The sequence below is a fragment of the Eleginops maclovinus genome, chromosome 9 (genome assembly GCF_036324505.1).
Source record: "Eleginops maclovinus isolate JMC-PN-2008 ecotype Puerto Natales chromosome 9, JC_Emac_rtc_rv5, whole genome shotgun sequence".
In the NCBI taxonomy this organism is placed as follows: Eukaryota; Metazoa; Chordata; class Actinopteri; order Perciformes; family Eleginopidae; genus Eleginops; species Eleginops maclovinus.
The window spans coordinates 21558457-21570825 of NC_086357.1; the positions used below are offsets into that span (position 1 = coordinate 21558457).

Here is a 12369-nt window from a genome sequence, read left to right on the forward strand (position 1 = left end):
ATCTGTTATTTAGAATGCACTGAGTTGCTTTTCAGAGGGATCTCCTAACAGGAAAACAGCGGAAACAATTACAGCAACTGTACATATTTCAATGTATAAATGGGAATCTAAGTAATGATTTCATTCGGTTAAATATGCTGTTAAAGGGCAAGCGAACATATTGTAGATGTAGGGGATTAAACATGTATGTCAGCCTGGATTTCACAAGAAAGTTGCAACTAGCAGCAAAGTTCTGTATTGCTTTTTCTCTGTCCAACTGTTCAACACCTTCTGCAGCCTTTTCGTTTGTCTGCCGTTACTTTAAACTGCAATAACAATTTATTACCCCTAGGTGGGCAAGTAGTCCAACTTTTCATTCAGTCTATTGTCTTCAATTCTCCTTACATGGATTCAATTTTTCTAAGAGGTAGATTGTGTGTAATGTGGCAGAAAAACAAAGACGTACTTATCTGTTATACAAGACCACAGACTTAACTCTGTTAGTTCAGCTGAAGCAAAAGGCCATTTCGTCCTGGAGGGAGGGAGAGAAAAAGGAGAAGAAAGTGAGCTATTGTTTTTCCCAACGACCGACTTATGAGCTTCATTCCTTGGCAGCCACAGTTCTCCCCCCCGTGATACTACTGTACAAATCCTTCCCTCTGTGTGTGTGTGGTACTGTGCATTTACATTTTAATGATCTATCTCCCATGTTTTCCTCAGCTGCCATAAAGCCATTTGATCTGTATGCATCAAAGTCCGTTTGAGGTCATTGCTATTCTGTTTATCACCCTTCATTTGTGCAGTAGCTACAAGGTGCTTTTGTGTACCCACTCACGTTCTTTATTGTTATTATCTCAGTTTTACAATTGGACTACATTTACTTCGAACCACCGTATGAAAGGTGTCTCCCCACTCTGATGCTTGCTCTAAATTCTACATCAAGGGATCATTTTGCAACTGAGGAGTATGTGTGTGTGTGTTTGTGGGAAATTTGAGGGCTGGGAGGGGGGTAGGTTGCACCCTGGATGACTGAACAGCTATGATCGAGGCTGCCTGAGCCAATCAGCCGGCGAGCACCATGGCTTCTGATTCTTAATTGGCTCCCAGTGAGCACAGCTGATACACAGAGAACCAGCTGGTTTTATTAGAGAATGAGCCGGGGCCACAGTGGGGAAAGCAAGAGAGGAGAGGCAGATATATAGAGGCAATATTCAGTGTGCGAGTATCAGCCAATAATTACCTTCCAGCTTCTGAACCAATCAAGAGCCACACAGAGAGAGAGATACAGAGCGAGGAAGCCCATTTACATTCTCAGTCTATTCCCCGGGCTGAGAGGGAGACCGTGTGCTGATTGATTTAGAGTCAGAGAGAAGGGACGGAAGTGTTTTGTTTGGATCGGCATTGCTCATCTTTTCTCATATTTGCAGAGTCGTGCTGGGTGAATTCAGATGGACAAGATGAATCAAAGCTCAGCTGAGGCAGAGGCTGAAACCATAGAACCACTGCGTTACCTCAGGTAGGCACCTGCTCTTTTCTCTGATGATGTTTTGTTGTTTTTCCTCTTCTCCTCTGATGTTTCTCTGGTCTGCTCTTCTATTCTGTTTATTTCACAGTCATACCAATTCACAGGACAGCTCTTAAATCAATGCACAGTGTGAAAACAATTCCAGATAGAGATAGGTGTGCAGAAATAGAGAGGAGAAACATTTACATCCCCTGTAAGACCCAGGAGAAAAGTCTTTACATGACACTTAAAGTGTGTATTCCTTTGGCTGTCTGTTTGAATCAGAGCAAGCCTTTAAAGGGAAAACAGAGAAGAGGAAGTAATAAGAGATATCAATTATTTATGTTGACCTGCTTTGCAAATGCCACGTCAATACCAGTAGTGATGATGGTGATGATGGTGATGATGATGATGATGATGGTGGTGGAACACCTTGGTACGCACTGAGAAACTCCTGCTCTGCTTAGGGAGTGTTGAAGTTCCTTCATTGCTCTTTTCCACTCCACTGAATCCTCAAATTCAATTACAAATATAAGCTGTTATTGAATTAGGGAGGCCATGTTTATGCAATATTATCATGCCACATATTACCGGGTAAGCCACTCATTTTATGATTCATTATTTTTGTGGATGAGAGGTGTAATCAGTTATGCAATCGGGGTTGGTGTGGTTCGCCCCTGGCTGCCTCTGTAGCACCACTTTTACTCTGAGTGACGGAGAGGAGGGGTATTTCAGGAACAAAGAGCTACTTATAATGTGCTTGGCATCTATGTGCTGGTATTTCCTGACATTTGTATAGTAATATGCAGGTAAGCTTTACCAACCTTTTCACACACACACACACAAAACACACACACTTACTCACAAACTGAACATGCGCGTATTGATTAATCAATTTGGATCCACTTAACAATTCCAATAACAGTCTCTGCTCCTACAATGCACAATTAATAAATACGCTTAGTCATCGTGATCCAATTTGTCACACAAAAAATGCATCTCATGAAAGAAGAGGAAAATATATAATAGAACGCTTTAAAAGCCAATGTGTCTTTTGTGCTAGCCATTAATAACAGGGTTTGTATGGATATGCTGCAGACTGAAGGCACCACAGAATCAGAATTTCTTGATGTTGTCAACCACAATGACAAATACCCTTGTGTTATTCACCTTAGAATAGCAGTTTAAACTTGTCTCATGAGAAAGTATGGTACATTGCAAAAATAGAATTGCATTTATTCCAATATTTCACACTAAAAGCTTTGGGTACCACTACGCATGTGAATAAGCTACAGAGGGAGATCTGATAAATGTCCCTTGAGTCAGATGATTGGGGCTGAAGACTACAGGCTTGAATACCTCTGTGGGTGTGGAGGTGGAAATAAGTGTGAAGCCCTCTCATTATTGAGGTTGCAACACAACACAATTTGGGATTTTGTTGCATTATTAATGCAATGTATTTGCCAGATTTTGAAAAGAGAATTATCTCTGGAATAAAGTTCTGGCTCTGCAGCATTTGTTGCACTTTCTTTGATTTACACTTACAATTCAGTGAGATGCTGAATCAATGCATTCTTTATTTATTTTGTCCGTCTTTAATAGGTGTTTATTTATGTGCAGAACTAGTGGTATAAAGCCATGCAAATAAACACCAGAAGCACACACCTGCACACTCACACATGGAAACACACAGGCTGCGAAAGACATTGCTACAAACACCTCTAAATACAAAACATAGTGCTGAATTCTCTTCCCATGACAAGATTAGAGTGTGAAAGCCTGCGTGATGTGTGGCCTTGCTGTTTTTGTCTTTGGTTAATCTATTTTAAATGACATATTTTGTCACTCAGCAGTCATTCTTTCCTCAGTGCACTTCAAAGGATGATTGTCCTTAATATAGCCACCTTAATCAATGCATGCTCCTGCACATTACTTCTATTCTAAGAGCTTCTTTTTACCCCTCTCTATAATGTATGTAATTATGCTCTTTGCACTTCTGCATTTACACTCTCCTCCGAGTGTCGATGTCTGAGGAGCTGAGGCTGGTTGATTAACTATCACCCAAGAGGCTCTGTCTCAGTTTTCAAATCCCTCAGATCTCTCCAGCTTGATTTGTGCATGCTGGCAGTGAATTAAGACAGTCAATTAAAGTCCCCATATTCTACCACAGTGGAATCTAATTATACAGCTTCTTTTACCATCAGGGTCTATGTCTCCTGGTGTCCAGGCATGTTAACATATGTGAACTTATAGGTCCCCTTAAATCTGAATTTATTCACTTTTGAAACGAACCTGCTGTTCGAAATCAATTATAAAAAGAATGTAGATATCTGTCTGTGGTTTTTGCCAATAAATGCTCGACACCCAGTTGTTATAGCAACCTGTTTAAGCAAAAGCCTGGATCTGATTTTGAAACCAACTAAAATTAGATGGAAAATAATTCGTGTCTAGAACTGTAAGCTCTATGTAAAAAAACATGCATCAGGAGAGAGAGATAATTTTAGCCTAGATTCATCCATGTGATAAAGCTGCTTAATGATGTGATATCATTTTATCAGAATTTTTAAGTAATGGATTTTGCCAGTGGCAACGGAAACCTACTAAGTTAATGAACAAAATTCCCAATATGAGACAACCCTGCTGTTTTATTGCGATAATGGTTGTGATTATAGAAAGATCAAAAATAATTCAAAGCACGGCTGCCTCCCCTCACTGCTGTTTCTCTAGAGTACCAGATTAGCCAAACTGACATGGATATGTTTTACTAATTCTTAAAAATGCAAAGTTAATCCACACCTGGCACAGTCCCTGGTTCCAGCCTTTGTGAAAATTCATATGGCTTGTACAGAGCAAATGTTTGGCTCGTGTGCATGAGTTTTTTGGGCGAATAAAATGGTTTCACTTGTATTTCTAAAAGGTCAGTGCTCATTTTTCTCCCCCCCCCCCCCCCCCCCCCCCCCCCCCCCCCCCCCCCCCCGCCTGAAACGCCTTGATTGGACTCCTTTGTTTACACAATTACATCCATATGTAACACTAGCGCTTCTATTGGCAGTTGTACGTGGCTAAGTGGTTAAGATATCTCTAAGTGGTTGAACAACCACAACAGAGCCGACCTGCTAACCGATCAGAGCAGACTGGGTTCTTGTTTCAGACAGAGGGTCAAAAGAGGTGCTGCAGCAGAGACAGTATGAGAGAAATACAAACCTTTTTCAACAATAAAGCACATAAACATGTCACAGTAGAGGCACAAAATATAAAATATGAAACTAAAAATGTTCACAGGGAACACGGCCCCTGAAAAGTTGAGTTTTAATCTCCTTCTGGTTGTTTCCGATGTGGTTTCCCCATCCTATACACCTTGCTCTGGCAGTAATGAATGTTCTGAGTCTTTGAACCTGTTCACTTACCACACCTGAGGCCACTCACTCAGAGAATTATTAGATTATTAGAACTTTTTCTCCAGCAACTGGTCTGCCTATACCTGTCTATCTGAGCTGCTGCCAGTGGCTAAAGCTGTCTAACTTCACCTGCTTTAGCTTCAAGTCTCTCCTACCATGGCAACGATGCATTTCAGGCTTATTGTTATTCATTTGGCTTGGTTTCTTCCCTTCAGCTTCCTGACACAAATTCCCATGGTAGTTCCAATTGCCTGTGTGACAGCTCTGGCATTTATAGGCCAAATGAAATGATTGAGGTTGAGAGACGGAGCAGCAGAGAGAGAGAGACGGGAGGGTAGAGATGATATCAGCACACTGTTTAGACATAATTGTCTCCTACTGTTAAAGTCAGATTAGCTATGAAAGTTTTACATTTACGCCTCACATGTTTAAAAGAGGAGCATGTTGATGAGAGGGAGGGCAAACCAAAATGATGACTGATGGAATAAAATGAGTAATTATATCTACAGGAAGTCTGCTATTTCCCATCTTTTGTTCATAAGGAGCAATACATAGCTGTAAAATGTAAGCCAACAAAATTAGAGAAGGAATTATAAAGGTATAAATCCATTCTTATAAAGTCACTGACTTTCTGTGCCTATTACCTAGCTTGAGGTAAGATTTAGAACATTGATGTTTTATGGTTTACAGCAAACACAATTATCTGGTGATCACCAGAAGATGTTAGCCATGTTAGCATCTGTTTTAGGCTAAATGCTAAAGTCAGCAATGCTTGCATGTTCCCACCAACAACAGTTAGCTGAATTAAAAGTCATGAAGTCACTATTTCTAGAACGATTGGAACTGATGACACATTTAAGAAAGTGTTATGGGAATCCACTTAATATTTTGCAGATGGTTTACATCGTGAATCATTTAAAGAATTTCAGGGGATTTGTGGGGTTATTAGGGGACATTAATTCACAACAACGACACATTCATAAACAATCTAATCTTGCTCCATCACAAGTTGGTTGGAAGAGAAATGAGAACAGAGTGAAAAGGTCAATCACTCTCTGGAGATGGAAACAGTTTGGTTTGCTTATCTTTAGTCAGGGTTGGCTCTTGCAAACTGTGTGTGTGAGAGAGAGAGAGCACCTTTCCAGGATTCATCTTGGAATACACGATTGCAAATCATATGTGCTTTAAATTGGCATTATGTAATAGAGTCATTTTATGTCATTTATTTAACCGTTCTATGTGACCTGACCTTCACACTGCTGAGATTTTGTGAGTTTCTAAGTGTGTGTCATTTTGAACACTGACACTCTAATTTGAAAGCTGGGCTCTTATTAGTTTCTTGGCTCCTACAAGCTACAAGCCTTTCAGAAGCACAGATATAAAGATGACATAGAGAAAGAGACTATGAGTAACTTTAGGCCCTATTGCAAATCTTTATCTCTCTTTACTAAATAAGTAGGAGATCAATGTGACTTGTCCTTGAGAAAAACTGAGCTTCAAAAGAAATCCCTGTTCCTATGTTCTCGAACTCCTGCTACTACTATTTTACACACACAAATAAGAGGTCGTTGGATTTGAGAGCTGCGTAGTAGAATCCATGTGCTAATAGAATCAATGCTCATCTAATATTTTACCTTTACTATCATTATTTGACAGAAAACTGTTATCGAAACAGAACATTTTTCAAACTTGAGTCACAGAAAACCCAAATTATGAATGAATGTTAAGGGTGCTTGTATTTCTGTGTTTATGCATCAATGTGTGTAAGATTGATTTGACAGAGTGAAGTGAGCAGTGTGGTCTCTTTGGTGGCAGCTGAATGCACTCAACATAGAATCTGTTGAAATGCTCTCATTTTATTGCCTGTGGGGCACCTCTCAGCTCATTTTTAATAATTCAAAATAAATAAAAGGTGCTGAAAAGGTAAGCAATGGCTGGAAGGCAGTAAAACATATTTTTCAATCTAAAAGTCATAGCTTTTGTTTAGGGCTAAATTACAAACAAACTGCTATAAGGCTTCAAAGATGATCTGTGTTTTTCCACCATGAACAGTTAATCTAATGCTCATTTGAGTCTAAAGAAACAAAGACTAAGTGTTAGACTCAGACAGATTTTTGTGTGTTAAATTGAAATGCCCACATTCGCCGGTAAATGATTTGTTTGGTTGTAAATCTTTTAGCATTAAGACCACCATCTGTGACAGGCCTTTTGTACGCCATTTGGAAGGTGTTCTGAAGTATAAAACTAATGAGACAGGCTTTCATTTTGTCCCAGTGAAACAGAGCACCAGGCTATAATTAGAGGAAGACTATTATTTCATTTGGCAGGTCCACATTGTGCTTTCATTAACTACAGTTAATTAAACTAGTGAAAACATAAGGTTTTGTCATTGCTAAAGTGTAATTTTCACCTGACTTTTTATTTTGAACTTGTTGTTTTCTTCTATAATTAATTCATGACGTTTAAAGGTTAGAGTCATTATATTAATCACACACTTCCATTACCTTGGTTGGTTCAATTTTCCTCTGTTGCACTTGCACGCAAATAATTAGAGGACTGTGGACAAGATGAACAATATATCCAATTAATTTTTTCAGGAAAGCACAAATAATCCAATGTAATTGGAAACAAATATTTCTTTAACCAGTTGCTCATTGTCATGTCTGTGAATCAGTTATTTCTTCAAATTGATTCATATCTCTGTGGATTGTCCCAAGACAAAAGCCCATTCTGTTTGCTTAAAGTATTCACTAGACGTTTTATGCCAAGATAATACATCATTATTTCTATTATTTCAGCTTCAGATACTACCTATAAAAAGGTTAGCAAAGCATGTGAAAACGAATGAGCTATAATGCATATGTGATTGTTTAATATATGTTCAATGTGTGCAGAAGAATGCATCTATTTTTGTGAGCATATCTTGGATATTTAGAAATCTGACAGGCATCAGAGCCTGAAGAGAGGAGAGAGGGATTATATGTACGTACTTGCAGATGGTTTCGGTGGTATTCGATTATTAAATAAGTATTGTGAATGCAGACTCTGTCAACCTGTTGTGTTCCCAAATAAAATAATAAGGGCCAGTTTCAACAAGAACACTTGAGCTGACTCCACTGACATTTCTTAAAAATCCTCCAGAAATTCAGACTTTATGACAGTCCCCAACACAGGCTACAGGTAAAAGAAGATGTACTGCAAATAAAGAGAAGGTTTTTGAACAGCTGGACAGATGTATCATGCAGCTCATGGTTATAAAATCTTTGTTCTCATTATCTCGAAAAAACTAATCAGTGCCCTATATCCAGCATGAGCTCTGTCTTGTATTGTAATATTGATTTCAGTGTGGGATGTGAGGAATTGATTTTTATAATTGTCTATTAGATTTCTTATTTTTAAATCCTGGCTAAGCTGTGTGCATGAGTGCCCAATCATTAAAGGCTTTAGCATGCCGGAATAATCCATCAAATTGTACCAAGAGAGTACTGATAGAATAGTCAATGAGCAATCCTGAGGTTCCAGCAGTTTAAATCATCTGATATTTCCCTGCTGACAATCTCTTTCCTTGGACCTTGAAAAAAAATCACGAGTAGACTTTATGTTGAGAGTTTCTCCATCTATCTTGAGCCCACGTTGCCACCAATCATCCATCAGAACACAGTGTCCTGATAATCTTAAGGCTGAGTAAAGAAACCTGAAAAACAGACGTTGTTGGAAGATAAATTAAATCATTCCACAAGAGAAAAACACAGTTTGTTAGTCAAGCGTGTTAATCATCCATTTCTTTATGGCTCAATACCTCAATTTACTTTAAATCGTGATTCAGGTAATGCATATTCAGATGCTTCAATGGTGATTACAAGAGAATCAAATTCAAGAATTGTTGCAAACATCCCTCCAAAATATGATATTATATCCATCATGAATAAGCTTGTGGAAAATAAGGTAGGGAAAACAGCAACTTTCCAATGAGCTACGGTATGTACTATAATCAGATTTAGAGTACTTTATTTATTCCAGGGGATATTGGGTTTTGTCACAGTTGCTCAATTATGATTCATATAAACATAAAAAGTATAACAACAATAAATATATTAAAAGGTGTATACTGTAATGTATACAGTGATGTATTATTACAAACACAGAAAGCCAGATTATTGCCCGATATGTACAATACAGTGATAATCCTAAATCATTGTAGGATGAAAATGTAAAACAAGTGCAGGTTGGTAAGGAGAGAAAAAGCAGGGGGAAAAAGACAATGCAAAAAAAAAAACCTTAACACATAAATCTGCGAAGATAGGAGCAACGTACTTAAATCAATCAAAAGAATACAAAACAATTGCCTTTGTTAGTTTATACTTATAGTTTATACAGTAGTGGTGCACAGGTTATACAGCCTAGTGTTGTTGAAAGTGTGAGATTACATTATTACTCCATCATCAAACCCAAATCAGTGTCGTCAATTAGATAACATTGTAACATTTGGGAGAATAGTAGTGGTTAGCAGGCAGCACACAAGCTAGCTAGTGGTAGCGCAGATTAGCTTGCCGTCATGCTAGCCATGGCTTGATTTAGCCTTGTGTTGGATGTTTTTAACCGTGTTTCCTGCCAGTTTACATCTCTAGGAACTTGTTTGAGATTTTGATTAAATATCTTTCAGTTTCGTTTGAGATATGAAACACAAAGGAATCAAAGTGACAACTTTTCCTAATGGCCTTTTAGAAATACTTGGGAGATCCCTCCAGTCGATTATTTCTGGAACATCCCCAAAGGAAGGAGATGCAGGGAGACTCAAATTATCTCAATTCCTGTCAATGCCACTTCAGCAGCAACTTGTGATAGAAATGTCACCTCTTTCCCCAGTCTGATTGTCTTTTCTACAAGGTTTTTTTCCCCAAAGATCATTTTAATGCAGTGCAATCAGATTTTCAATAATAGACAACTTTCAAAAATAATAAAAGTGGTAGATAGTATAATCTGTGTTCACCAGCCAACTCTTGAGTCTTAATTTCTCTCAACTTCTCAACCATGGGCCACTTTCGTACACAGGTCAGAGCTATTTTTGACGAATGTGATTCAAAAGGAAAGTGTTCTCGTGACAGAATGAGAGCAATGTCCACTTTCAGCACACCTTGTGTCATCGCCAGTAGAAAATCAATGCAAGGGGCAAGGTTCAGATGAACCATAATAGACCGACCAGAGGGCGAAGAGACAGAAGGAAGAGTGGGCAAGGACCAGAAATTGGATAATAAGATCCAGAGTCTTGGTGCCTTATCATCCACTTTTGTTTCAGCTCTTACCACTTGTCACTCACATCAGCTTCTTGCCAGTTGCCATGGAAACCATGCCTCAAACACCCCGGCGAGAGATGTTTCGTGGCTGGCTGAGACATGTAGGTGATGGGTCCGTTAAAGACCGTTACATATAGTTTTCTTGAACAGATTTTCCCCACATAATGCTCTTTCTTTGTGTGAGAGCGTTAACTTTGTGCTCTTCATTTTCTTTCTGTCTCTTTCGGAACTTCCAGTAGACCATGATTGAAGATTAAATTGAATTGGCAGAAAGAAAAATCAAAAAGCGTTGAGCTTGAAAGCTCAAAGCGGCTTTGTTTTGTATAAATTCTTATTGGTTGCTTTATTTCCTTTCTGTGAACGCATTTCTGTCCTTGTGAGTTCAAGAAAGGAACATTATGTGTTTGTCCTCATCTATTGTATTTCCAACTGTGCCTTCATCATGTGTGTGTGTGTCAGTATTTGGTAGTGTGTGCCAGTGTTTGCAGCCAGGAAGGCTTTCCCAAATTTCAGTAATTGGGTTCACAGTCTCGCTCTACCGAGTCCTGATTGCGCTTCTGTTTTGATTCCCATCGGAGGAGTACTGCAGCGGTATTTTGATTATGTTAATGTCTTTTATATAGCTCTCTGTTGTTGTTTACCACTTCCTCCCTTTTCACTGATAGATCATATGAATTAAAGTTGGCTTTGAAACTCATGACAATGCTCAGAGTGAGGACAATAATGTATAATGATTAGTGTCAAGGTAATTTACATGCAAACAGGCCTACAGTAATCTTTGTTGTTAGTATTCAATCACCTCGAAACATACATACTGTATCTTGCCTTCTTCTCTGCGTAACAACTAACTAACAAGCTTTCAGCCCAGGATACCCAGGCTAGGATCTATTTCTAAGTATTTTTACGGTAATGAGACGATCGGGAGGGATTTAGGGGAATTCTTGCCTCCTAGATGCTTTGATGGACAGAGTCCCTGGTGACCTGTGGTGACTGGTTCAGTGGATTAATGGTGATGAAACAGGCATGTAGTTAAAAAGACTGCAACCCCAACAGCCGAAAAATAAATCAAAGACAATCAACTAAATGCTTATGAAGAGAGAGAGCTGATACCTAGAGAGATGTTGAATAGACGGAGAGAAAATGAATACAGGAGAGGCAACGATAGACAAACAGGAGCACTGGGTTTCCTTTTAATCTCTGAAACATGGTTGCATATGTTGGATATTCAGAGCTCACACTGAGATGTCTTTCGTGCTCTCAAAGCCAAAAATGGCATTATCTAATATTTGCTGTCATAAGAGGGGGAGCAACATGAGTTTTCTTTTTTACAGTTTCGGGATTTCTGTCAGTTCACTGTAAATGTTCATTATAAATCATAAAGGTCTGCTATATTTAGTACCAAACAAACAGAGCGTGTGGTGCTAATATTGACAGCCTTGGAAGGGAAGCCTTTTCAAAGGGCTGTTTTATGTAAGACAGCAAAGAAGGCATTGTTGTTGTTGTTGTTGTGGGGCTTTACAAAAATGATGGATGTGGGTTGGAAGGCGGGCAGAGCCCAGTGAATTTCGCATGCACTTCATACCATTCAAGACAAGCTCTTCAGATTCTCATGGCACTGTCTTTGAATGATCGTTATTAACCTCTTGAGTCAATGATTTGAAAAGCATAATGGTTGAAGTGTCGGCCCTCACACAGAGAACTGGGATTATAGAATGTGAATTTCCTCTAACCGTCTCTTGCGGCTTAATGAGGGCAAAGCCAATAATGCCTCCCTGCTGTGACACCAAGATGACACAAGGCTGTGACTCTTGGTAAAAATGCAGGATTTCCAAGTTAGCGGCTGCAAATGGCCACACTGCCCCAAATCGAATAGACCGCCCTCAGTGCCACTAGCATCTGCCGGGTCTATTTCTCGAAAACACAGTAATGACGGAGGGGCACGCCAGGCAAACATAAATTACCAATAGGAATCTGAATAATACTCCCATCAGGATGTGATGCCACACAGTTCATCTTACTGACTAAGGGTCACAGGCTGATTACTTCTGTAGTGATAAATGTATAACATTTATTTGTAGAGCTGTATTTAAGGTGCTCAAAGACAAACACAGATTCGGGTTAATATAAAAAGAGAGAGCTCTGATTTTGTACTACCACAAGTTTAAATTGTCAAAACATACCCTGGAGCAGAACA

At 39.0% G+C, this 12369-nt stretch overlaps 1 protein-coding gene across 1 annotated transcript in view; it reads left to right on the forward strand.

The window, feature by feature from the left end:
- The first annotated feature begins 1148 nt into the window (after positions 1-1148).
- The window catches only part of yjefn3 (YjeF N-terminal domain containing 3), a 37726-nt gene continuing 26505 nt past the window's right edge, over positions 1149-12369 (forward strand). Inside the window, exon 1 of the mRNA XM_063890706.1 lies at positions 1149-1495. Within this exon, the coding sequence (XP_063746776.1) occupies positions 1428-1495 (68 nt within the window). The 5' untranslated portion in view covers positions 1149-1427. The remainder of the gene's footprint in view (positions 1496-12369) is intronic.